Source organism: Erpetoichthys calabaricus, chromosome 10 (assembly GCF_900747795.2).
Source record: "Erpetoichthys calabaricus chromosome 10, fErpCal1.3, whole genome shotgun sequence".
Classification (NCBI taxonomy): Eukaryota; Metazoa; Chordata; class Cladistia; order Polypteriformes; family Polypteridae; genus Erpetoichthys; species Erpetoichthys calabaricus.
Window position 1 is genome coordinate 9,709,389 of NC_041403.2, and position 27,726 is coordinate 9,737,114.

The window sequence follows — 27,726 nt, forward strand, 5'->3', positions numbered from 1 at the left end:
AACAATCATCAAATACTATTTATGTTTTTCATCAACAATAAAGTGTACGTCTGTTTCTTTGTCCTACGGACATTATACGGGGACGGTCCCCAAACCATTATATTTGTGAAAGCCTCTTATTTAGAAAGAAGATTTATCACAACGTTTATATATAAGACTAGCTGTGTAAGGCTGTGCTGTAAAAATCATGGGGTCCTAGAACCTATTGAAATTGTCAGAAAAAAAACTGACATGTAGAGATGTCAGGTAATTGAAAGGAACTACTTTGGGCATCTCTCTGCTAGGAGGTTTCATGTTGCCGACATGCTCGCATCGTTTGTGCATTAGTGGCTAAGCGACTATCTTTCTTCGGAGGTTACCTTTTGCCGATGTGCTCGCCTCACTTCTCTATTAGACGCTAAGCGAGTGACTCTTTCTTCAGAGGTTTCACTTTTCCGATGTGCTCGCCTCGCTTGTCTATCCTCGGAGGTGGAGCCCTTACCCCTACTCCACCTCTCACTTCTGGGCCAGACAGACACACGCACTTCCAAGTGTAGACGTTTATATATAACACTAGCTGTATAAGCCTCCTAGAAACTATTGAAATCATGACAAGAAAAAATTGAAATGCAGATTCGGCGATTTCGTTTTGCCGACGTGCTCGCCCCCCTTGTCTATCAGCAGCTAGGCGAGGTTCTCTCTCCTCGGAGGTTTCGTTTTGCCGATGTGATCACCTCGCTTGTGAATTAGTGGCTAAGCGAGTTTGTCTTTCGTTTACCGTTTCACTTTCGCGACAGAGTCGCTTTCTTTCAGCTTCATGCTGTAGCCTCGTTCTTCTTTCTTCTTCTGATTCGTTAACTTGATGGCTGCCTTGCCAGCTCTTTCAGCTTCATGCTGTAGCCTCGTTCTTCTTTCTTCTTCTGATTCGTTAACTTGATGGCTGCCTTGCCAGCTCTTTGAGCTTCATGCTGTAGCCTCACACTTCTGTACCGGACAGACAGACACACACACTTCCATGCATAGATATTTATATATAAGATATAGTCTCGCTGTAGCCAGGAGTATAATATTTTCTTCTGGAGACAACCAGGAGTGAATCTTACTTAAAGCTGGGTGGAGCCAATTAGACCGCTGAGTGTCACATTTCTAAACCAATCCAATGCCTTGTGAAGGCGGCGCTCAAATAAGGGGTGGGAACTTTGAACTGCAAAGACCAGTGGTGTTCCTGTTAACCTGTTCCGACGGACAGCAAGCTTCTGATTAAGATGAAACATCTACAGTTGAAAAATCTTTTAAAACAACCCTATTAGACATATAAATGTGTGTCTTGTGTGCATCAACATACCCCGATGCAAGAGAAAAACCTTTCTGTAGCCTCAGACTATTCACTGGCATTTGAAGACATCAGTAAATGAGCGGTCAGTGTCAATGATATGTTGTCACAGGTGCCGTGTGTGCTCTCTGTTGTTCAGTGTGACATCGATTTTGTCGGAGTCGAGGTAAACTTGAAAGAATTAGCAGCCATTCATGAAAATATGAACTGCTTGAATATGCGCTTGAAGTAAATGGTGTGTCTCACTCCGCCAGTAGACTACCATTAAGAATGATGATTACGAAGGGCTATTGAAGTTTTCAGTTCTCAAAACACCCAAAAGAGCCAATCTGCCAAACGCCACCTGTAGAAGCACAACGAGGCTGCACAACATTCGCCTTCTGACTGCCCGTCTAAACGAATAACTAAAATAAGTTAACCTTGTCATTTAATTAGAAATGCAAACATGCAATGCTAGAATACAGTCGTGGAACTTTAACACGTGTCACACACGTGTGATTAGGAGGCAGTCGAAAAGACTAAAGGTGAGAGAAATATCGTGAGATAAAGAATTGTCACATGGTACTTACCTGAATCTATTTTCTCCACAGAAAAATAATTACCTTCATTTCCGGGTTCCAAAATGGCCACCATGATGTCAATTCCGGCGACTCGATATGACGTCACATCCGGCCATCACAACTGACTTCACATCCGGTTCCTTCAAGATGACGCTGTTTCTGACTCCTGCATTCCGCGTCACTTCCTGCCAAACATTTCCTGTTCCCATAATTCATTGCTGTATTTAAACGCCATTTTGTACCATAAACGTTGTCAATTGTTACCTCTCAGGACTTTTGATCATTTATTTTTGCATTTTTTGCTTTAATTGTCCACAGGACAATATATGGGGATGGTCCCCAAAACTTTATCTTTATGGAGTTTCTTCTTTTTTGGGACATATTTCCACACACGATATATATTGCTCTGTACTTGTACTATCACTGTTGTACTATTGTACTTTGTTCTGTGTATTATATTGCATTGACCCCCTTTTTTGACAACCACTGCATGCCCAACCTACCTAGAAAGGGGTCTCTGTTTCAATTGCCTTTCCCAAATTTCCTTCATTTTTTTCCCTACAAGAGTTTTTTTTGGGAGTCTGTCCTTCTCTTCTTAGAGAGTCAAGGCTGGGGGGCTGTCAAAAGGTGGGGCCCGTTAAAGCCCATTGCAGTGTCTCCTTGTGTGATTTTGGGCTATACAAAAATAAATTGTATTGTATTGTATTGTATATCCGTAGACCACAATGCTTATCTAAGCTCTGTTTGATGTTGTTATGCCATATACTGAAGCAATAGTCAGAATGAAAGAAAGACGCTGTAGCAGGCACACTCTTAAAATGAATGGTTCTTTAATGGCATTTTATGGTTCTATACCTGGTTGTGTAGTTCTTTGTAAAACTATTGCTTGACAAAACACTGTTTCATTCTGGGACAAGTTCTTTGCATGTAAAGTTGGTTTTTATGCTTTGAAAACTTTCCTAATATGTATGGAAAAAAAATAAAATTTTTAAATTATGGTAGGCTACCTAGCAGGAGGGCGGCATTGTGGCGCAGTGGTAGCGCTGCTGATTCGCAGTTAGGAGACCCGGGTTCACTTCCCAGGTCTTCCCTGCGTGGAGTTTGCATGTTCTCCCCGTGTCTGTGTGGGTTTCCTCCGGGCGCTCCAGTTTCCTCTCACAGTCCAAAGACATGCAGGTTAGGTGGATTGGCGATTCTAAATTGGCCCTAGTGTGTGCTTGGTGTGTGGGTGTGTTTGTGTGTCCTGCGGTGGGTTGGCACCCTGCCCCAGATTGGTTCCTGCCTAGTGCCCTGTGTTGGCTGGGATTGGCTCCAGCAGTCCCCCGTGACCCTGTGTTCGGATTCAGCAGGTTGAAAAATAGATGGATACCTAGCAGGAAACTAATAGATGAAAACCAGGACTAAGCCTGTGTTACATACGTATGCAGCAAGAGTCCTTTTTAATTCATGACCCATCGGTAATTCACAGATTTGTTAACATCTGTTCCTAGTTATTTAATGTAGTAGTCAATGACTTGCGGGTAAATGCAGACAGAGGCTGTTTATGTGTTCTCATCCTCTGAGATCTGACTGCCACATTTGATACCATTGATCACAATATTCTTAGAAATTGCCTTAGTCAATGGGTGGGCCTCTCTGGCAGTGTCTTAAATTGGTCTGAGTCCTTCCTGGCAGGGAGAAAATTTTTTGTTAGGTGTGGTAATTATACTTCAAAGACCCCTGATATTCTATATGGTGGTCCACAAGACTCTATCCTGGGTCCGCTGCTCTTTTCGATTTACATGCTTCCGTTAGGTCAGATTATCTCAGGGCATAACGTGAGCTACCACAGCTATGCTGACGGCACACAACTGTATTTATCAATAGCGCCTGATGACCCCGACTCTCTTGTCTCACTGACCACCAATGTCTTACTTGTGTTTCTGAATGGATGAGTAGTAATTTTCTCAAACTAAATATGGAGAAAACAGAAATTTTAGTAATTGGCAAAATGGATATAATGAGAGTATTAGAAATAAACTTGATGCATTATGATTAAAAGTCAAGACGGTGGTAAAGAATTTAGAGATAACTATTTACTTTGAACTGAATTTTAAATCACATATTAATCAGATTACTAGGACAGCATTTTTTCATTTAAGGAATATAGCAAAAGTTAGACCTCTTATAACTCTGCAAGATGCTGAGAAATGAGTTCACACTTTTGTTTTCAGTCATCTAGATTACTGTAACGCACTCCTTTCAGGACTACCCAAAAAAGACATCAATCGATTACAATGAGTGCAGAATGCAGCTAAGAAAGCAATCTTAACTAGGAAAAGAAAATCTGAGCACATCACCCCAGTCTGAGCGTTGCTACACTGGTTACCTGTGTCATTTAGAATTGACTTTAAAATACTGCTTATAGTTTACAAAGCCTTAAATATTCTGCTCCATCCTATATTTCAGAATGTCTTTCACCTTACACTCCAAATTGTAACCTTAGATCTTCAAATGAGGGTCTGCTTAGAATTCCAAGAGCTAAACTTAAAAGTAGTGCTGAGGTGGCCTTCTGCTGTTTTGAACCTAAAATCTGGAATAGCTGACCGATAGAAATTCATCAGGCTAATACAGTGGAGCACTTTAAAAAACTGCTAAAAACTCATTACTGTAACATGGCTTTCTCGCAGCTTCATTTTAGTTTAATCCTGATGCTCAGTATATTCAATTAATTATCAATATCATTCATGGTGGCTCCAAAATCCCTACTAACCCCTACTTTCTCTGCTGTTCTTTTTCCAGTTTGCACCACCACCTGATCAAAGCACCGTGCCGCCCCTACATTGATGGATTAAAGGCCAGAAGTCCGCATGACCGTCATCATTAAGTTCTTCCATGTGAAGCCTGAAAACCTTGAGGACTGATTGTGAGGTCATTGACGTTAGGTAGAATGCCTAGAGGGGGCTGGGTGGTCTCGTGGCCTCAGAACCCCTGCAGATTTTTATTTTTTTTCTTTTGCTATCTTGGGTTTTTTTTTTTGTTTTTTCTGTCCTCCCTGGCCATCTGACCTTACTTTTATTCAATGTTAATTAGTATTGCCTAATTTTATTTTCTTATATATTTTGTCTTTTTTCTCTTTCTTCATCTTGTAAAGCACTTTGAGCTCCAACAATAGAATGAAAATGTGCTACAGAAATAAATGTTGTTGTTGTGGTATGGATGCTGTTACCAATTGAAATAAATAACAGATCTTTCTGGAACCTTCATCTAGATAGGACTTTTGGGAACCAAAAGCAATTCCCCTATGGTATTGGGGGGCTGTCAAAGGGCAGGGCCTGTTAAAGCCCATTGTGGCACTTCTTGTGCGATTTTGGGCTATATAAACATAAATTGTACTGAATTGTATCGTTCAGAAGAACCACCTTTATTTATAACAGTCCATAGGCACTTCACAAACACATGGAGCCATGTAGCTGCGGTGGTCTGTACAGTGCATTCGGAAAGTATTCACAGCGCATCACTTTTTCCACATTTTGTTATGTTACAGCCTTATTCCAAAATGGATTAAATTCATTTTTTTTCTCAAAATTCTACACACAACACCCCATAATGACAACGTGAAAAAAGTTTACTTGAGGTTTTGCAAATTTATTAAAAATAAAAACATTGAGAAAGCACATGTACATAAGTATTCACAGTCTTTGCCGTGAAGCTCAAAATTGAGCTCAGGTGCATCCTGTTTCCCCTGATCATCCTTGAGATGTTTCTGCAGCTTCATTGGAGTCCACCTGTGGTAAATTCAGTTGACTGGACAAGATTTGGAAAGGCACACACCTGTCTATAGAAGGTCCCACAGTTGACAGTTCATGTCAGAGCACAAACCAAGCATGAAGTCAAAGGAATTATCTGTAGACCTCTGAGACAGGATTGTCTCGAGGCACAAATCTGGGGAAGGTTACAGAAAAATTTCTGCTGCTTTGAAGGTCCCAATGAGCACAGTGGCCTCCATCATCTGTAAGTGGAAGAAGTTCGAAACCACCAGGACTCTTCCTAGAGCTGGCCGGCCATCTAAACTGAGCGATCGGGGGAGAAGGGCCTTAGTCAGGGAGGTGACCAAGAACCCGATGGTCACTCTGTCAGAGCTCCAGAGGTCCTCTGTGGAGAGAGGAGAACCGTCCAGAAGGACAACCATCCCTGCAGCAATCCACCAATCAGGCCTGTATGGTAGAGTGGCCAGACGGAAGCCACTGCTTAGTAAAAGGCACACGGCAGCCCACCTGGAGTTTGCCAAAAGGCACCTGAAGGACTCTCAGACCATGAGAAAGAAAATTCTTTGGTCTGATGAGACAAAGATTGAACTCTTTGGTGTGTGTATGCCAGGCGTCACGTTTGGAGGAAACCTGGCACCATCCCTACAGTGAACCATGGTGGTGGCAGCATCATGCTGTGGGGATGTTTGTCAGCGGCAGGAACTGGGAGACTAGTCAGGATAAAGGGAAAGATGACTGCAGCAATGTACAGAGACATCCTGGATGAAAACCTGCTCCAGAGCGCTCTTGACCTCAGACTGGGGCGACGGTTCATCTTTCAGCAGGACAACGACCCTAAGCACACAGCCAAGATATCAAAGGAGTGGCTTCAGGACAACTCTGTGAATGTCCTTGAGTGGCCCAGCCAGAGCCCAGGCTTGAATCTGATTGAACATCTCTGGAGAGATCTTAAAATGGCTGTGCACCGACGCTTCCCATCCAACCTGATGGAGCTTGAGAGGTGCTGCAAAGAGGAATGGGCGAAACTGGCCAAGGATAGGTGTGCCAAGCTTGTGGCATCATATTCAAAAAGACTTGAGGCTGGAATTGCTGCCAAAGGTGCATCGACAAAGTATTGAGCAAAGGCTGTGAATACTTATGGACATGGGATTTCTCAGTTTTTTTATTTTAATAAATTTGCAAAAACCTCAAGTAAACTTTTTTCACCTTGTCATTATGGGGTGTTGTGTGTAGAATTTTGAGGAAAAAAATGAATTTAATCCATTTTGGAATAAGGCTGTAACATAACAAAATGTGGAAAAAGTGATGTGCTGGGAATACTTTCCGGATGCACTGTATAAGAGTCCAGAGGCACTTCACAAACACATGGAGCCAAGTAGCTGCGGTGGTCTGTATGTGCTTGTGCATGTGTGTCTGTCTGTCTCCACTGTCACAGCGCTCATTACAACGTGAAAATTATTTATTAAGCTCCAGTTACCTTGTGCTACTGAGTTCCTGAATGGATAACAACACTTTTAGCTTTTCATTTCCTCTCATTGTCAAGTCTTTTGTTCCATTTGTTTTGTTCTCTTCCTGAACCGTAGTGGCATACAAAAGTATTCAATCCCCTTGAAAGTCATCGTACTTTTCTTTATGACAAAAGATTTGCACACATATTTGTCCATTCAGTAGTTTATTATGAACTCTTACACTGTAACAATTGTTAAAGACAGCAGGGGTCCTTGTCCGGCCGGGACGCGTCTTCACTGTATGGACCAGGGTAGCAAGCCTGGCCAGGACAGTACTTCCCCCGGAATGCTAGATGGCAGCCCCCCTGGGTTGCAGCGGTGCTTAGGACTCCTGCAGGGCTTCATGGGAGTTGGAGTTTGGTGCAGCCCTGTTGGGATCTGTGGGCGCTGCCAGGTGGCATTGTAGCTGCTGCTGAGCCCTACAGGGTGTGGCGGAAGAGCTGCCAGAATTAGGTCTTCAAGCACCTGGAGCACTTCCCGGTGGGCTATAAAAGGAGCCACCAGCCACTACTCCGGGAGCCAGAGTCGGGAGGAGGAAGATGAAGCTTGCCGGAGAGGAGTGGTGGAGAAAAGTAAAGAGAAGAAGAATTGTGTGGTACTGTGCTTGTGGGACTGTGTTGTGCCTGCGAGGAACGGGGACGGTGTTGCCCACAGGTGAAGAAAAAGAAATAAAAACATGCATTTGTTTTATCAGTGTGCCTGTCTGTGTCAGGTTGAGAGCTGGTATAGCGTCATTGTCACACAATACATTTCCGAAGTCCACATAAACCATTTTCTGTCGATATTTAACTGAAGAAGACGAACTCCAAAGTTAGTGTTTAATAGATTAAGTATTTAAACCTCTGTGCTTTGGAAGTCTCCAGGTTTACACAATACAAAGGTGACAGTCATAAACATAATGAGGTACAACTTGTGAGTCCTGAACATCTCTCTGGATATACTGTAAAAAGCCCCCTTTGTAAGGGCCATAGTCTTTGTTGGACAATGACTACAAAAATGAAGACAAAGGAGCATCCTGCTGATGTGAGAAACAAAGTCACTGAAAAGCACAAGGCAGGAAATGGCGACAAAAAAATCTCGAAGAATTTGAATGTCGCATTCAGAACTGTGGACCCTTCGTCAGAATGTGGAAGGTTCATCACAGCAGCCAGACTCTTACTAGAACAGGCCGTCCCTCCAAACGAAATATCAGAGCAAGACGTCGACTGGTCAGAGAGGTAACTAAAAATCCAACCGTCCCTCTCTGAAGTCTACAATGCTCTTTGACTGACAGTGGAGTGAAGGTGCAGGGGTCCACAACTTCAAAAGCTCTACATAAAAAACAGGCCACTACGGGAGTAATGCCATTCCTTAAGAAGGTCCACCAATAAGCACGTAAGGTAATTGTTACAAAGCATGAGAAAAGACACCCAGTTAAAATGTAGGAGAAGGTCTTATGGTCAGATGAGACCAAAATAAAACTTTTTAGCCAGACTTCAAAGAGGTATCTGTAATAATAATAATAATTCTTTGCATGTATATAGCGCTTTTCTCACTACTCAAAGCGCTCAGCAATTGCAGGTTAAGGGCCTTGCTCAAGGGCCCAACAGAGCAGAGTCCCATTTTTTGGCATTTACGGGATTCGAATCGGCAACCTTCTAATTGCCAGTGCAATCTGTAGAATGAAATGAACACTGCTCAGGCCTAAAGAAACACCATACCTACAATGAAATATGGTGGTGGCAGCATCAGGCTATGATGATGCTTTTCATGTGCTGGGACTAGAAATCTTGTCAGAGTTAAAGGCACAATATCTCAGGAGAACTTGTTGCAGTCTGTTATGAACCAACAGCTCAGGAGAAGATTCATCTTTCAACATGACGATGACCCTCAGAATAAGGCCAAATGGACCCTGGAATGGCTCAAAAGCAGTACGTTGAATGTTTTGGAAGGGCTAAGTCAATGCCGTGATCTTAACCCCATTGAGAATCTATGGCACTATTTCAAAACTGTTGTCCAGAGGTGCCATCCCATTAAAACCTAGAGGGTCTCCATCAATTCAGCCATGAAGAATGGGGAAGAATCACTCCTGGTGTGCAAACCTGGGACAACACGCACCTCAAATAACTGAAGGCTGTTATTGCAGCAGAAGGGTTCTTGACAAAGTGTGAATGTGCAGGGCTTGAATATTTAGACAAACACTAACTTTGTAGAGCTTTTCTTCTTCAGTTAAATATCTACAGAAAATGGTTAATTTGGACTTTGGAAATGTGTTGTTACAGCATAAGAGTTCACATTAAAAGTACACAATGGATAAATACAGTCATATGGAAAAGTTTGGGAACCCCTCTTAATTCTTTGGATTTTTGATTATCATTGGCTGAGCTTTCAAAGTAGCAACTTCCTTTTAATATCTGACATTCCTTATGGACACAGTAGTATTACAGCAGTGACATTAAGTTTATTGGATTAACAGAAAATATGCAATATGCATCATAACAAAATTAGACAGATGCATAAATGTGGGCACCACAACAGAGATATGACATCAATACTTAGTTGAGCCTCCTTTTAGCCTCTAGACACTGTCCTCCTATAGCCTTTGATGAGTGTCTGATTCTGGATGGAGGTATTGTTGACCATTCTTCATACAAAATCTCTCAAGTACAGTTCAATTTGATGGACAGCTTGCTTCAGATCATCCCATAGATTTTCAATGACATTCAAGTCAGTGGACTGTGACGGCCATTCCAGAACATTGTACTTCTCCCGCTGCATGAATGCCTTTGTAGATTTCCAACTGTGTTTTGGGTCATTGTCTTGTTGGAATATCCAACCCCAGCGTAACTTCAACTTTGTGACTGATGCTTGAACATTATCCTGAAGAATTTGTTGATATTGGGTTGAATTAATCCGACCCTCGACTTTAACAAGGGTCCCAGTCCCAGAACTAGCCACACAGCATGATGGAACCTCCAGCAAATTTGACAGTAGGTAGCAGGTGTTTTTCTTGGAATGCAGTGTTCTTCTTCCGCCATGCAAAGCGCTTTTTGTTATGACCAAATAACTCAATTTTTGTCTCATCAGTCCAAAGCACTTTGTTCCAAAATGAATCTGGCTTGTCTAAATAAGCATTGGCATAGAACAAGCGACTCTGTTTGTGGCGTGAGTGCAGAAAGGGCTTCTTTGTCATCACCCTGCCATACAGATGTTCTTTGTGCAAATTGCGCTGAATTGTAGAACGATGTACAGATACACCATCTGCAGCAAGATGTTCTTGCAGGTCATTGGAGGTGATCTGTGGGTTGTCTGTAACCATTCTCACAATCCTGCCCATATGCTGCTCCTGGATTTTTCTTGGCCTGCCAGACCTGCTGAGTTTAACAGCAACTGTGCCTGTGACCTTCCATTTCCTGATTCCATTCCTTACAGTTGAAACTGACAGTTTAAACCTCTGAGATGGCTTTGTGTAGCCTTCCCCTAAACCAGGAGACTCAACAATCTTTGCTTTCAGATCTTTGGAGAGTTGCTTTGTGGATCCCATGCTGTCACTCTTCAGAGGAGAGTCAAAGGGAAGGAAGCACAACTTGCAATTGACCACCTGAAATCCCTTTATATCTCATGACTGGACTCACCTGTCTATGAAGCTCAAGGCTTAATGAGCTCATCAACCAAGTAATCAGCATTGAGCAGTGACAGGCATTCAAATCAGCAAAATGACAAGGGGGACCCACATTTGTGCACAGCCACTTTTCCACATTTGATTTAATTTCATATAACTAAATGCTGCGTCACTAGAAATCTTTGTTCGGAAAACACCGAAGTACTCAGATGTTCCTAGGAAATGAAAGACATACCACTGTTATCTTTTTTGTTGAAAGGAGAGTCAATTATTATGCAGGCTGAGAGGGGTGCCCAAACTTTTTCATATGACTGTATGTGTGCAAATCTTTTGTCATGCAGAAAATTATGAGGACTTTCAAGGGGATTGAATACTTTTGCTCGCCACTGCAGAGGAATTGAGGGCTGGTGTTTTAAGAAGAAGCCCTGTAGGTGTTTGAACGCTGGGTTTCCCCGCTGTCCATTGCACACTTTTTTAACGGGTTGTCCCTAGGCGTGTATTCTCATTTGAAAATCACGTCTAGCCTTGAGAGAATAAAGTTAACAATATTTCTTCTTCCTTTGGCTGCTCCCGTTAGGGGTTGCCAGCAGCAGATCATCATTTTCCATCTTTCCCTGTCCTCGTCATCTTGCTCTGTCACTCCCATCACCTGCATGTCCTCTCTTTTAGGCCTGAAAAAAAAGTATTGGAAAAAGTGAAATGCCCAAATAAAGTTACAGTATCTATCTAAAGATAGAAAAGAAGAAGCATAAAACAACCAAGGTGCTAAAAATCAATAATTAGTAGAGTTTCCACATTACTGTTAAATGCTTGTTTTTATAATACGGAAAAGAAAGAAACAAAACTCAAGGAAAATCCATGGCTCCCTCCCCCAACAGACCGCCTCGGGTTTATTGAAGCCCCCTCGGCATTTGAGCAGCGCGACACCGCCCCCTTGCTTTATTACGCACCGCCTGCGCGGATGCTGCGCTCAATCGCCGAGTGAATCGTCATTGTAAAGTGAGACAGAGACGGCCGAAGGGAGTTGGAGTTTGATTCTTCTCAGAGATTTCAGGATCGCATGTCACAACTGACGTATTCGTCTGGAAGCTAAAATAACTTTCCTACAGATTAAAATCGCCATACAAAAAAAACAAAAAAAAAACGGATTTGTCAAAGATGCTTGCCTCTGCTGCCCTGACGTTACTTTTGCTATGCGTCTCCCTCTCCGAAAGCAAAGATAAAGACTTCTACACGTTTAAGGTTGTGAATATCCGAGGAAAGCTGGTGTCTCTGGAGAAATACAGAGGTTCGGTAAGTTGCTGCTATTAACTGCGCGTGTGCTCTAACTGAGTAGCTACATCGCGAATAGAGGAGATGGGAAGGAGCGCGGCGCGCACTCGCGAACGCCTCTCCGCCAATCCGGCGCGTTTGCCGCCTACGTGGCAGGAGCGCCTCGGAGTTACGCGCACGCGCGCTTTTTAACCGCACCTCCCTCTCCGCAAGTCTCCATGCATGGAATTTGGAAAGCGGTGCGAAGCGCAAATGTGTTTATATGTGCATGTTATTCGAAATGTGTGCGTGCGTTTTTGATTCGATCTCGGACCGGGTCGTTAGTGTCGTGCCCGTTATTTTCTGCAGTTCATAAGTTTTTTTTTTTCTTTTTTTAATGTAAGTGCCATTGCAAAGTTGAGCAGGTCTGCAGTGAATGTGGAAACTGGAATGACTGGATTGCAGTGATTCAATGCATTCGATTGGATGCAAGATAGTAATGGATAAAAAAAATAAAATAGCATTAATAAAAGAAGTACGGAAGCCGAGAGACAATGTGCATTATCATTTTTATTTTTTCATTATTTTCTCGTGATGGTGGGATAATCTTCTCAAACAAATGCAATATTTTTTCATTGTTTTCTTATAAGAACATACACCAGAAATTTGACAAACGAGAGGAGACCATTCAGCCCATCAAGCCCTTTTGTTTAGCTAATAGCTAATGCCCATCAAGGCTTTTTCTGATTTATATTAATGACATTGTTTCTGGTATAGTTAGTAAACAGTAAAATGTGGGCACCATGGTGGCACAGTGGTAATGCTGCTGCCTCACAGTAAAGAAACCTTGGTTTCACATCCCAAGTCCTACCTTTGTGGAGTTTGCGTGTTCTCATCTGGTCTGCCTGGGTTTCCTCTCACAGACATGCAGGTTTGGTGAACCTGTGATCCTACATTGGCCTAAGTGTGTGTGGTTAGATGTGTCTGCCTAGTGGTGGACTGGCACCCTGCCCGGGGTTTGTCCCTGCCTTGAGCCCTGTGCTGGCTGGGATAGGCTCCAGCACACCCACTGTGACCTTGTTCAGGACTAAGTGGGTTAGAAAAAGACTGACTGACTTGTGAAATTCACAAATAACGCTAATATTGGAGGGATGGTAGACAATGAGGAGGCAATAAAAAGAATTCAAAAAGACCTGGGGCCTCATGTATAAACGGTGCGTACACACAGAAATGTTGCGTACGAACGTTTCCACGCTCAAATCGCGATGTATAAAACCTAAACTTGGCGTAAAGCCACACACATTTCCATGGTAACTCATACCTTGGCGTACGCAATTTCTCCGCTCGGTTTTGCAGACTGGCGGCACCCAGCATCAAAGCAGTGCTACTGTTCCTGTGTGGTTACCCTTTCTTTCTTAGATCCACATTCCTGACGCGGCTTTATAAATACACTGAAACTAACTGCATATTGTTTATTAGTGTAATGCATCTGATTGTAATTAACCTGCAGCAATATAATGGTCCAGGGAATAGCCATAGTATTCCAAATACCATAACTGCTTTAGCGTTGTAACTCTCACTGCATCTTCTTCTTCTTTCAGCTGCTCCCGTTAGGGGTTGCCACAGCAGATCATCTTTTTCCATATTACTCTCACTGCACCACTCGGAGTATTTATATCACTGTATCTGAGTGAGGAATCACAGCAGCAGCTGATCGGAAAGAGAATTATCAGTATACAGCATGAAGCAGACGCTGCCTCAGCCACGGCAAAACGCTTCAGAGACTTCCCAGTACGGACTTCGCGGTTTAGAAAAAGTTTTATCCCAAGAACTCTAAACGCACTCAATCAGTCCATCAAGTGCTCCTTGTAGAACTGTTTGTACTTATAAGTACAACTACCTCACTGTAAACTTGCACTACAGTTATAATATTGCACAACCTGCGCCACTTTATAAAGCACGTATTTACATATGATGACGGTATTCATTTTTAAGATGAAATGCAGAAAAATATGTTGATTATATTGTACAGATAAAACTTTAATTATTAACAATACAGATTATTTAAATGAAGTTAAACATGTGAGGACACGGTGCCGCAGCGCTATGCTAGTTCAGAGATTGTTCCTGCATTGCGTTGTATTCTTGTGCTGACGCGACACTAGAAGGATAGATGGATATAATAATTAAACATGTACTATGAAGATATTTCAATGTTCCTTAAAAGTTCTGAAGAATCGGTGTTCTAAGCTTACAGATGGCTTCACGTCTATTACAGAGCTGATTGTGTGGCGATTGGGTATTTGGAGAAAGAAAAGTAAGGACAGGAATTGGAGGTTAGTACGTTTGAAAGAGACAGTACTGCTGTGATAAATTATTTCATTGAAGGTCGCACACGGCGCAGCAAGCCTCTTGCGTGAGATATGAACAATCACTGCGCCACTGTGTTCCCATGTTTAATAACATGCTTTCATTCCTATCATCATGAAAAAGATATCATGTATACATGTCAGTATTTTAATTAATCAGAGAGCTGTAATATCACGAATGTAATGGATTATGTGTCCTGTCGGAAAAAGAGAAAGCCCGTTTAAGAAGCAGGTAGTAATTCACACACAGAGCACAAAGAAGATCAAATACAGAACAAAGCATTTAACGTCCTACTTCAGTTACAATAGGATCTGAGAGACTAGTAAATTAAATGATTTTAAGATGAAGTTTATGATGTTCTACTTTAATGGCAAAATAAACTACGTGATTAAAGTGGAAATTTCGAGATTAAAGTTGACATTTTGTGCTTTTTTCCCACTGTGTGCCTATTTTTTTCTCTGTACCCTAATAAGCTTTCATATGACACTCAGACGGTGGGCTACGACTCGCCTTTTCACGGCTACTTTGATATGTGATTTCTTTTTTATTTTATTTTTTTTATTTTATTTCGGGCACTGTGCGACTTTGTGAACTTGAGCTTTCGAGTTTCTACGACACTATATCACTTGATCAACTTCCTTTTGTTGATTATACCACTGTTTAAACCAACAAATAGTACGTTTTTCCTTTGCCTCCACTTGGTATTCGCTGAAATTCTTATATTTTCTCCTGTGCTTTTCCCATTGTCTTTTCTCAGAAGGCTATTTATATTGATTTGCATATTCAAAGAGGCATAATTCTGGGAGGAGTTGGGGCGGGACAGAAGGCGCGTGCACGTGCGTTACTTTTCACGCTGATCGGGATTTATGTAGTGGAAGAATGTGAAAGTTTGCGTACGTACAGATTCCTGCATCTGGATTTTTCTGTGCGTACGCACAATCCCGCTTTTGTGTTATAGTGTGAGTTCTACACACAGCGTTATACATGAGGCCCCTGGCCAAGCTTCAGAACTTAGAAAATGGAGTTTAATTGCTACACACGGGCAAAAGGAACATCAGTTATAAATATAGCCCCAGTTCCAAAAAATTTGGGATGCTGTGTAAAATATAACTAAAAACAGAATCTCATAAACCCATATTTTATCCACAATAGAAAATAGAAAACATATCAAACATTTAAACTGAGAAAATGTACCATTTTAAGAGAAGAATGAGGTCATTTTGAATTTGATGGCAGCAACACGTCTCAAAAACGTTGGACCAGAGCCACGTTTACCACCGTGTAGCATCCCCTCTCCTTTTAACAGCAGTCCGTAAACATCTGGGAACTGAGGAGACCAGTTACTGGACTTTTGGGAGACGAATGTTAAGGAATGGAGTCGTAGTGGACTGAATGTGATCAACTGCCAGATAGTGTTCAGAAGCCATTAAGGAGACTTAACAGAATGTCAGGTTATATAGCGCCTTGACGTGTGGAGTACAAGTCACAGGAGGTTCTGGTCAACCTTTATAACACACCGGTAAGGCCTCATCTCATCCTCGGTCCTCTGCTTTTCTGTATTTACATGCTTCCCCTTGGCCATATTATCCGTAGCTATGGACTGGGTTATCATTTTTATGTAGATGATACTCAACTCTACTTCAATGTTAAAAGTGGAACTTCATCAGAGCTTTCTTAGCTCACAACCTGCCTCAGTGAAATTAAAACCTGGATGGAGCAGAACTCTTTAAAATTAAATTGCAACAAAACTGAACTCCTGCAAATTAGGACTAAAGTGCAACTTAATAAACTGAGCTCCTTCCCAGTCCATCTTGGCAGTGATCTCATCAGACCTGCCTCTACTGCAAAAAACCTTGGTGTCATTTTTGATTCCTCCACTCACATAAATCACATTAAGAAACTTTCTTACTTTCACCTCCTTAACATATCCCGTGTTCGCTCCTTCCTCTCCTTCTCTAATGCTGAGAAACTTGTCCATGCTTTTATCACATCCCACATCGATTATTGTAATTCCCTACTGGCAGGTGCCCCTTCTAATCTTCTATCACAGCTCCAGCTTATTAAAAACTCAGCTGCAAGAGTCCTTAGGGCTCATTTATACTTGACGCTCAGAATGCGTACGCGCCTGTATCATGGCCGTTCTGAGCGTTCATTTGATGCGTCCTCTGAGCAGGTCTTCAGAAATGAACGCGACGCGTGTGCGAGTTGCAGTACCAGCAAAAAGTCGGGGGGCGCAGTGTGCTAAAAGTTGGAATGTGACGTCAGAGTCTCTGTTTACTATCTGCATGTGACAGAAAGCTGCTTTGCGGATCCTACGAGATCGGTGTGCGCACTTCGATATTTGATAAATGGTTCGATGTGGTGAAGCAAAATGCAGACATACAGATGTATTCGTGGTTCTTTTATATTCAAGCGTTGCATATTCCCGATCGTAATGACACGATACGTTTTAAAATTCTCACATACCGTCTTCTGCGGTCTTTTTTTTTTTTTTTTCTCTAGGGCTTCCTCTGCTCCTGACAGCAGCAAATCACCAGCAATAGATCGCTAAACTGAGAACATTAAAGTATGATATTCCATCTCTCTGCACATTTAGAATCCTTAGATTTATACTTGATATCACTTTCATGATGAAAAGCATTGAAGTATGTATATTACATTTTACAGATAAATCGTTAATTTCATTTAGATAATGAATACTGTTAATAATTACACACATGGGGTGACACGGTGGCGGAGCGTTAGCGCTGCTGTCTTGCAGGGAGTCACGTTGCTGATATTCCCTGCCTGGAGTTTATACGTTTTCCTGCTGGGTTTCCTCTGTGTGCTCCAGTTTCCTTCCAAAGATATGCAGATTTGGGGATTTGGTGCCGCTAAAATGACATTAGTGTATGTGTGTGCTTACGATGAGCCGAGGCATCGTCCAGGGATTGTTTCTCACTCGTGCCCAATGCTTGCTGGAAAGGACACATCCCTGGATTTAATCAATAAACATCCTTTTCAGAGATATTGCGGTAAGGTGTCGTCGGAATTTAACGGGTGTTTCAGGCAATTCACAAAACAACGAAGCCAAACCTGTTCTCACCGTGATAATATCTCGCACTGCCACCTGGCGGATTCCTCCAGATTTATGTAAAGTACGCGTGCAAGTATAAACACTTCAACGCTTGTGCAACAGGAGCGTCCGCTGCAGCATGCGTCGCGTCGCGTGAAGTATAACTCCGGCCTTACTTGAAGCAGCAGCAGCAGCAGCGAGCACATCACACCCATCCTGCTCTGTCTTCACTGGCTCCCTGTGTCATCCATCCATCCATCCATTTTCCAACCTGCTGAATCCGAACACAGGGTCACGGGGGTCTGCTGGAGCCAATCCCAGCCAACACAGGGCACAAGGCAGGAAACAATCCTGGGCAGGGTGCCAACCCACCGCAGGACACACACAAACACACCCACATACCAAGCACACACTAGGGCCAATTTAGAATCACCAATCCAATCCACCTGCATGTCTTTGGACTGTGGGAGGAAATCCCTGTGTCATACAGAATCGAATATAAAATCCTACTAATAACCTACAAATACTTAAACGACTTGCGCCAAACTACATCAGTGACCTTCTCCATCACTATGTGCCTGTCCGCACACTAAGGTCCTCTGATTCTGGCAATCTTGTTGTGGCCCACACTAATCTACACTCCATGGGTGACAAGGCCTTCAGCTGTATAGCGCCCAGACCCTGGAATGACCTACCAAAATTAATCAGGTCAGCTGACTCCATGAATTCTTTTAAAAAACAACTCAAAACTCATCTGTTCAGGAAGGCTTTTAGCTCAACTTGACTTTATTACCCTTCTCTCAGTTTACTTCTCTGTCAAGATGCTCATGTAATCTGTATGTGTGTGCAGACCATCAATTATGTTGTCTGTTATGGTTTTTCTCTGAATTTACTGTCTTAATCTTCTTTATTTATTTTTCTGGTTTGTACAATGCTATATACTGTATACCCTGCCATTCTTTATTATATTCTGTAAGTGCCTTGAGCATGGGAAAGGCACTATATAAATAAAATGCATTATTATTATCTGGAGTTCTGTGTGCGGTTTTGGTCTCCAGGGTACAAAAAGGACATAGCAGCACAAGAAAAGGTCCAGAGAAGAGCGACGAGGCTGATTCAGGGGCTACAGGGGATGAGTGATGAGGAAAGACAGAAAGAGCTGAGATTAACGCTTGCACTAAGTTTAGTTCTTATTTGGTCTAAATACTCAATGGGAGGTCTGAAAATCAAAAGTCCACCTTATGAGAAGGATTTAGGAGTCGTGGTGGACTCAACACTATCACCTGCCAGACAGTTTTCAGAAGTCATTAAGGAGACTAACAGAATGTCAGGTTATATAGCGCCTTGATGTGTGGAGTACAAGTCACAGGAGGTTCTGCTTAAGCTTTATAACACACTGGTGAGGCCTCATCTGGAGTTCTGTGTGCAGTTTGGGTCTCCAGGCTACAAAAAGGACATAGCAGCACTAGAAAAGGTCCAGAGAAGAGCGACTAGGCTGATTCAGGGGCTACAGGGGATGAGTGATGAGGAAAGACAGAAAGAGCTGAGCCTTTACAGGAGTTGAAGAGGAGACCTGACTGAAGTGTTTAAAATTATGAAGGGAATTAGTGCAGTGGATCGAGACGGTGACTTTAAAATGAATTCATCAAGAGCACGGGGACACAGTTAGAAACTTGTTAAAGGGAAATTTCACACAAACATTAGGAAGTTTTTCTTTACACAAAGAATGATAGACACTTGGAATAAGCAACCAAGTAGTGTGGTAGACAGTAAGACGTTGGGGACTTTCAAAACTCATCTTGATGTTATTTTGGAGGCATTAGGTGGTTAGAACTAACAAGCTTTGTTGGACTGATTGGTCTGTTTTTGTCTAGATTATCCTAACGTTGTAACGTTTAATGACTGGTTTCATTCTCATTACGCAGCCTAACAGTTAATGAGTCATCAGCAGCTTTTAAGATGAACCTATTTTCAATTTGACAGCAGCAGCCATTACTTTTGAGCAGTGTTTCTTAACCTATGGGCCTTTGAGTTGCAGATATGTCTTTGATGGGTGACCATATAATCGTGTGGGAAAATTAACAAAGTTTATCCAAGAGCAAATGCTGTACTGAGTGATACACCGCCCGCTCTTTAGCACGCTGTTTACAGCAGTGCAGCATGTGAAACGATACCGTTGACGCACCAATCATGGAAAGCTTTCATTTCTGTGGCACCAAAATATAATAAGTAGTCCATCTCTGGAAGCATGGTGGCACGGTGGCTCACAGTATGGAGACCAGGGTTCCTGTCCCGGGTCCTCCCTGTATGAAGTTTGCATGTTCTCCACCGTCTCTGCGTTGGTTTCCTCCAAGTGCTCCAGTTTCCCCCTATAATCCAAAGACATGCAGGTTAAGTGGATTGGTGCTACTAAATTGGACCGTTTGTGTGTTCACCCTGCGATGACCTGGCACCCTGTCCAGGGTTTGTTCCTGTCTTGCACCCTATGCTGGCTGGGATAGGCTCCGGCACCTTAGGCGACCCTGTTCAGTACAAAAAGGGTTTAGAAAATGACTGACCTTCCATCTCCATAAATTACCCTCCATGGCCTCCTAATCATCCCCCCATCTCTAACTGGGGGGTCAATACAGGGTGAGCCAAAATAAAGTGCCACATTTCTCAAGGTCATTGCGCAAGGTAGTGGTGGGGGGGGGGGGCCTTTGATCAGCGATCCCTTGTAGTTTTCATTTGCCAACATGCCTTGGTCCGGAGTGTACTGTTGCTTTCTCTGTCGAAGCGTTCTTCAAAAACAACATGTCCACGGGTCTTCTGAACCCACTTCGGCATTCCTCCTAACGGTGACGTTCCAAAACGGAAAACAGTTCTTCAGTGGGTGGCTAAATTTAGACAGACGGGTACAACATCGAACAGAAAATCTCCAGGCCGTCCTCAGACTGTACGAACACCTGAAAACATCCAAGCTGTACGGGCATCCATTTTGCCATCTCCTAGACGTTCAGCGCACTTCTGCCTTAGGCATTCCCAACACGTCTTCGAGGAGGATTCTGCATGAGGGCCTTCATTTCCTTCCACACAGAATGATGGCAGCGCAGGAACTCACTGAGAGAGACAGGGAGAGCCGTAGAGAGTTCATTTTGCAAACCATTCAGCGAGATGCCATCATCATGTGCAGCGATGAGGCACATTTCCATTTGAATGGTTCCTTAAAGAAGCAAAACCTTCGCTGTTGGGCTGAAACCAACCCTTGTGATCTTTCTCAGTGAACCCTGCGCAGTCAGCGTGTTACAGTTTGGTGTGTCGTTGCAGAATTTGGCATTGTAGGCCCTTACTTTTTTGAGGAGGATGGAGGAACGGTCACCATGACTTCAGAACATTACATTGAAATGCTGGAGAACCTTTTGTGGTCCCAACTGGAAGAAATGGATGTGGTGGATGTCTGGTGTGAACAGGATGGAGCAACACCTCATACAGCATGGAGATTCATGCAAGTTTTGCAGGAGATGTTTCCGGGAAAGCTGATCTCCCTGTGCAGCGATGTCGGGTGGTCTTCACATGCACCTGATCTCACTCTGTGCCATTTCTTCTTGTGGGGCTCTCTCAAGCCAAAGTTATACACACACCGACCTTAACACCTTGAAACCCTCGAGGACACTATTTGCCTAAATGTCACCGCTATTCTCCTTGAAATGGCTGAACGAGTCATGTGAGTGTTCAGAAATCGTCTCAAAGAGTGTATCGTTAATGATGGCCACCACCTTGAAGACATCATTTTTAAAACACAGTGGAAAAAAATCTATTTTGTATACCGTCTTGTGTCGTAATGACATTTATTTTATCTATTGTGGCGGGCAGCTGGGGGCTGTGCCCAGCCGGGATGCCAAGAAGAACTGGAAGAGGGACTATGCCTCCTCCGGACCACGAGAGGGCAGCTGCCCTGGTTTGTGTGGGGGCCACGGGAACTGAGCATGGGAGCTACAACCCTATAAGGGCCCGTGGCCACCGCCAGGGGGTGCCCTGAAGACCCTGAATCCCTGGACGTCAGCACTTCCACTAAACCCGGAGGTGCTGGCGGAAGCATTACCAGGGGACACCCAGAATGCTTCCGGGTGCTCATGAGCCACTTCCGCCACACCAGGAAGTGCCGCAGGAAGCTCATGAAGGGGCACCTGGAGCAGGTCCGGGTGGACATAAAAGAGACCGTCTCCCTCCATTCGTCAGCTGGAGTCGGGTGGAAGAGGATGAAGCTCAGAGGAGAGGAGTAGAGGCGGTGAAGAAAGGACAGGATTGTTGAGAGGCCTGGACTGACGGTGCTTGGTGCAGGGGCACTGGGTTGTGTGTGGGACTGAATACTTAATAAATGTGTGGTGGTGTTTGAACATTGGTGTCTGCCCATCTGTGTTGAGGCTGGCTTCCACACTATTTATAATGGAAAACAAGTACAAGAATGGAGGAGAGAGGAGAAAATGACAGACGAGCTTGTGAGGCGAAGGGATGGTGGTGCTGGTGTTGGCTCCAGGGTTTGTCGATTTTTGGGGTTTTATGAGGGGTGAGTCAATAGAGTGAAGGTATCCATCCATCCATTTTCCGACACACTGAAACCGAACACAGGGTCACGGGGGTCTGCTGGAGCCAATCCCAGCCAACCCAGGGCACAAGGCAGGAACCAATCCCGGGCAGGGCGCCAACCCAACGCAGGACACACACACACCAAGCACACACTACGGCCAATTTAGAATTGCCAATCCACCTAACCTCCATGTCTTTGGACTGTGGGAGGAAACCGGAGCCCCTGGAGGAAACCCACACAGACACGGGGAGAACATGCAAACTCCATGCAGGGAGGACCCGGGAAGCGAACCCCGGCCCCTTACTGCGAGGCAGCAGTGCTACCACTGCGCCACCATGCCGCCCGAGTGAAGGTATACAGTGCATCCGGAAAGTATTCACAGCGCATCACTTTTTCCACATTTTGTTATGTTACAGACTTTTTCCAAAATGGATTAAATTCATTTTTTTCTCAGAATTCTACACACAACACCCCATAATGACAACATGAAAAAAGTTTACTTGAGGTTTTTGCAAATTTATTAAAAATAAAAAAACTGAGAAATCCCATGTACATAAGTATTCACAGCCTTTGCTCAATACTTTGTTGATGCACCTTTGGCACCAATTCCAGCCTCAAGTCTTTTTGAATATGATGCCACAAGCTTGGCACACCTATCCTTGGCCAGTTTGGCCCATTCCTCTTTGCAGCACCTCTCAAGCTCCATCAGGTTGGATGGGAAGCGTTGGTGCACAGCCATTTTAAGATCTCTCCAGAGATGTTCAATCGGATTCAAGTCTGGGCTCTGGCTGGGCCACTCAAGGACATTCACAGAGTTGTCCTGAAGCCACTCCTTTGATATCTTGGCTGTGTGCTTAGGGTCGTTGTCCTGCTGAAAGATGAACCGTCACCCCAGTCTGAGGTCAAGAGCGCTCTGGAGCAGGTTTTCATCCAGGATGTCTCTGTACATTGCTGCAGTCATCTTTCCCTTTATCCTGACTAGTCTCCCAGTCCCTGCTATTTAAAAACATCCCCACAGCATGATGCTGCCACCACCATGCTTCACTGTAGGGATGGTATTGGCCTGGTGATGAGCGGTGCCTGGTTTCCTCCAAACGTGACGCCTGGCATTCACTCCAAAGAGTTCAATCTTTGTCTCATCAGACCAGAGAATTTTCTTTCTCATGGTCTGAGAGTCCTTCAGGTGCCTTTTGGCAAACTCCAGGTGGGCTGCCATGTGCCTTTTACTAAGGAGTGGCTTCCATCTGGCCACTCTACCATACAGGCCTAATTGGTGGATTGCTGCACAGATGGTTGTCCTTCTGGAAGGTTCTCCTCTCTCCACAGAGGACCTCTGGAGCTCTGACAGAGTGACCATCAGGTTCTTGGTCACCTCCCTGACTAAGGCCCTTCTCCCCCGATCACTCAGTTTAGATGGCAGCTCTAGGAAGAGTCCTGGTGGTTTCGAACTTCTTCCACTTATGGATGATGGCGGCCACTGTGCTCATTGGGACCTTCAAAGTAGCAGAAATTTTTCTGTAACCTTCCCCAGATTTGTGCCACGAGACAATCCTGTCTCGGAGGTCTACAGACAATTCCTTTGACTTCATGCTTGGTTTGTGCTCTGACATGAACTGTCAACTGTGGGACCTTCTATAGACAGGTGTGTGCCTTTCCAAATCATGTCCAGTCAACTGAATTTACCACAGGTGGACTCCAATGAAGCTGCTGAAACATCTTAAGGATGATCGGGGGAAACAGAATGCACCGGAGCTCAATTTTGAGCTTCATGGCAAAGGCTCTGAATACTTATGTACATGTGCTTTCTCAATTTTTTTATCTATAATAATAAAAGGCAAAGCCCTCACTGACTGACTGACTCACTCACTCACTGACTGACTGACTCACTCATCACTAATTCTCCAACTTCCCGTGTAGGTGGAAGGCTGAAATTTGGCAGGCTCATTCCTTACAGCTTACTTACAAAAGTTAGGCAGTTTTCATTTCAAAATTATACGCGTAATGGTCATAACTGGAACCTCTTTTTTGTCCATATACTGTAATGGTAGGCAGCAAGATGGCCGTAGGAGACTGAGTTGCGTGTCGCGTCATCACGCCTCCCACGTAATCACGTGAACTGACTGTGAACTCAGTACGTAGAAAAGAAGGAGGAGCCCCAAAGAGCGCAGAAGAAAACATTCATTACACAATTGACAAGGCAGCGAAACAATAAGAAGCGAGTGAGTGACGCATACAAGCATCTTCATAAGACACGAGGTATAAAAAAGCACGGTGTAAACCGTAAGTGTAAATTAATTTTATAGAAACGCTCCCGCTGCCGTTTGCAATACCATATTCGCGAGATACAAGTTTAATGAGAAGACACGAGGTATAAAAAAGCACGGTGTAAACCGTAACCTTAACTTTATAGAAACGCTCCCGCTGCCGTTTGCAATGCCATATTCGCGAGATACAAGTTTAATGAGAAGACACGACGTATAAAAAAGCACGGTGTAAACCGTAACCTTAACTTTATAGAAACGCTCCCGCTGCCGTTTGCAATGCCATATTCGCGAGATACAAGTTTAATGAGAAGACACGACGTATAAAAAAGCACGGTGTAAACCGTAACCTTAACTTTATAGAAACGCTCCCGCTGCCGTTTGCAATGCCATATTCGCGAGATACAAGTTTAATGAGAAGACACGAGGTATAAACGAGAGTTTGCATCACTTTGTAACAGAGTTAAAATTGCTGTAGCGAGAAACTTTTAACTGCCGGGTCTTAGCTAACATTAAATAAACCCGTGGACATCGCAACATCACACAAGACAATGGCTCACGTGAAGTGACTGAACGCAGCAGGAGTGATCACTTCCATGAATCAAACCTCTTCAAAAAACACATTACACAATTGATAAGGTAGGAAAAGAATATGAAACAAGGCACGGTATAAACCGTAACTTTAAGTTTATACAAACGCTGCCGTTTGCAATACCATATTCGCCCCTGCGAAGCGCGGTGATTTTGCTATATATATTAAACTATTTCAACCATTGTATGATCTGCTTCTCGCAACTGAAAGAGGGCACCGTGGCAGAAGTTAGCCGACTTGCTCACCAACCACAAGCGTTACCTGGTAGGTAACCACCCATACAATCAGATTGTGAATCAGACTACGAATGCCTGCAATGTAATTACCCCGATCTACATGCTGTCAAATGAACGAACCTCACGCCGTGGCACAACGTTAGGGGCTTCGCCTCTACGTCCGAGGATCGATTCCCGTAAGGGAGTGCAGTGACTGTGTACTCCTGATGAGCCCACAATTACGGCGAAACACGTGTCGCATACTATGCATCTTCAAAGCACGGTGTAAACAGTAAGTTTAAATTGAGTTTATAGAAACGCTCCCGCTGCCGTTTGCAATACCATATTAGATGACTTTGTAACACAGTTAAAATTGCTGGAGCGATACATTTTTAACTGCCGGGTCATGTCGCGTGTTCTTGGGTAGGTACACCAAAAAATGTATACATTTATGCATGTAATGGGCAAACAAAACATGTACTATACCCGAAAGCAGTACAGTAGTACTCAATGTATCTTTACTTCTTAAATGTTAATGTTTTACTGTTTAATAATTTATACGATTCTTATATGTTATTCAGATTCTTTTATCAAAATACCAGTAACAGCGCACTCCACGATAACGTGGAGTGAATATACTTGACATGACCATTCATAGTATTTATCCTCTTTCTCTGTACGTTTACCATTCGTTTGCTCAGAGGTTGATGCGCTTGCTGCTTAATGAGCAGCTCTTCACCCTAGCGTCCCGCTGCTTCTCTTCTTTCGTCGGCATCTTTTCCCGTTAAAACTCATTTTTTTTAAAACTTAGTATGTTTTCTTTAATTTTTCAGTTAAGCTGGCACTTAAGTCTTCAATCTGCCTCAAGACTGATTAGCGAAGGTGGTAGACAATGAAAACGTCAGCCGTACGCATCCGCCACGCACGCACTGGTGCGCGCATCTGTGAGTTGATTCTACAATAAAATAAAATAAAGATAAAAAGAGTAATAACTTGCAGCACCGCTATTCAATTACACTTGCCTAACGCCTCTCCTAAGAGGAAATACTGTGGGATCTGGGCATCCGTCAAAGCAGCAATCACAAGCCCGATTAGAAAGCGGCAAGCTGTGATTTGTCCTCTCCCTCCAATGTAACAATCACAGCCCGTGTTGCAACGCACTATGTATGTATATGTATATATGTGTATGTGTGTGTATATGTATGTGTGTATATATATATATATATATATATGTGTTCATATGTGTGGGAAAGCGAATAGTAGACGTGACGTACTATCTGTGTACCAAATTTCAAGTCAATAGGTGAAACGGTTTGCGAGCTACAGCTGATTTAAAATCCTGGACAGACAAACGAATAGCCACGGTAGTGTTTTATAGAAGAACATTTTAATGTTTAATAATTTATATTTATATGCAATGTGCTTCTTATATATTACTTCATATTCTCAAATGATAATGATGTTAATGTTGTTTATATTGATTTCTATGTTATTGTAAGTGCTCTTTATTTGTGGAAAAATAAATTTGGCAATTAAACTTATTTTATACATACATTTTATTTTTTTCTCTTGCACTCAGTCAGCGAATCCACTGGCTAATCAGCTATATATATATATATATATAGATAGATAGATAGATATATGTGTATGTATATATATATATATATATATATATATATAGATATAGATAGATAGATAGATATATGTGTATGTATGTAGATATACAAATATGTATATATATGTATATATGTTTATATATATATGTAGATATACAAATATGTATATGTATATATATGTATATATGTGTATATATATGTAGATATACAAATATGTATATGTATATATATGTATATGTGTCTGCATGTGTGTGTATATATATATATATATATATATATACATATATATATGTATGTGTATATATATGTTGATATATGTATATATATGTGGATGTGTATATGTATATATTTATGTATATACAGTATGTTTATGTATATATATGTTTACATAACCTCTTTAACACAGTACTTCTCCACTGCGAAGCGCGGGTATTTTGCTAGTTTTTAATAAATCTGCAAAGTAAACTTTTTTCACGTTGTCATTATGGGGTGTTGTGTGTAGAATTCTGAGGAAAAAAATGAATTTAATCCAATTTGGAATAAGGCTGTAACATAACAAAATGTGGAAAAAGTGATGCGCTGTGAATACTTTCCAGATGCACTGTATATAGTGTAATGTCAGTATTTTATTAAATTAGACAAATTTTATAAATCTCATGGAGAATTTCAGATGTATACAGCAGCAGAAACATAGAAAACAAGAGTACACATTCACAGGACAAATAATACAGCCAATCAATTGATCAATCAATAAATAACTTAATTGATCAATTAAAATAAACTTAATGAGTACATCGGGTGGAAGCACTAAATTGCCTGATAGCAGTGGAAAGAAAAGAGCCCCAGAGATGCTTCTTAGCACACCATGGTGGAATGAGCCTGTGGCAAAAAGTGTTCCCAGACAGCACCTCCTGGAGGAGATTAGGGGGGATTTTTCATGATGGCATCCAATTTTGCCTCCCCATCCTCTTTTCCATAACTGCTTCCAGTGTGCCCAGGGTTGGCTCTGTGATGGCGCAGGCTATCCTGAGAAGTTTGTTCAGGCATTGTGCTTCTTTTGTGCTCCGGT

The 27,726-nt window shown here is 42.8% G+C and overlaps 2 protein-coding genes and 1 long non-coding RNA gene across 3 annotated transcripts in view; 2 read left to right on the plus strand and 1 right to left on the minus strand.

The window, feature by feature from the left end:
* Positions 1-27,726, minus strand: part of LOC127529390 (uncharacterized) — a 706,297-nt gene that overhangs the window by 549,160 nt on the left and 129,411 nt on the right. The gene's annotated exons all lie outside the window — the stretch shown is intronic.
* The window catches only part of mpl (MPL proto-oncogene, thrombopoietin receptor), a 522,581-nt gene that overhangs the window by 352,245 nt on the left and 142,610 nt on the right, over positions 1-27,726 (plus strand). The gene's annotated exons all lie outside the window — the stretch shown is intronic.
* gpx7 (glutathione peroxidase 7) overlaps positions 11,669-27,726 on the plus strand; it is a 78,388-nt gene continuing 62,330 nt past the window's right edge. The window contains exon 1 of the mRNA XM_028810864.2: positions 11,669-12,023. Coding sequence (XP_028666697.1) covers positions 11,889-12,023 — 135 coding nt within the window. The 5' untranslated portion in view covers positions 11,669-11,888. The remainder of the gene's footprint in view (positions 12,024-27,726) is intronic.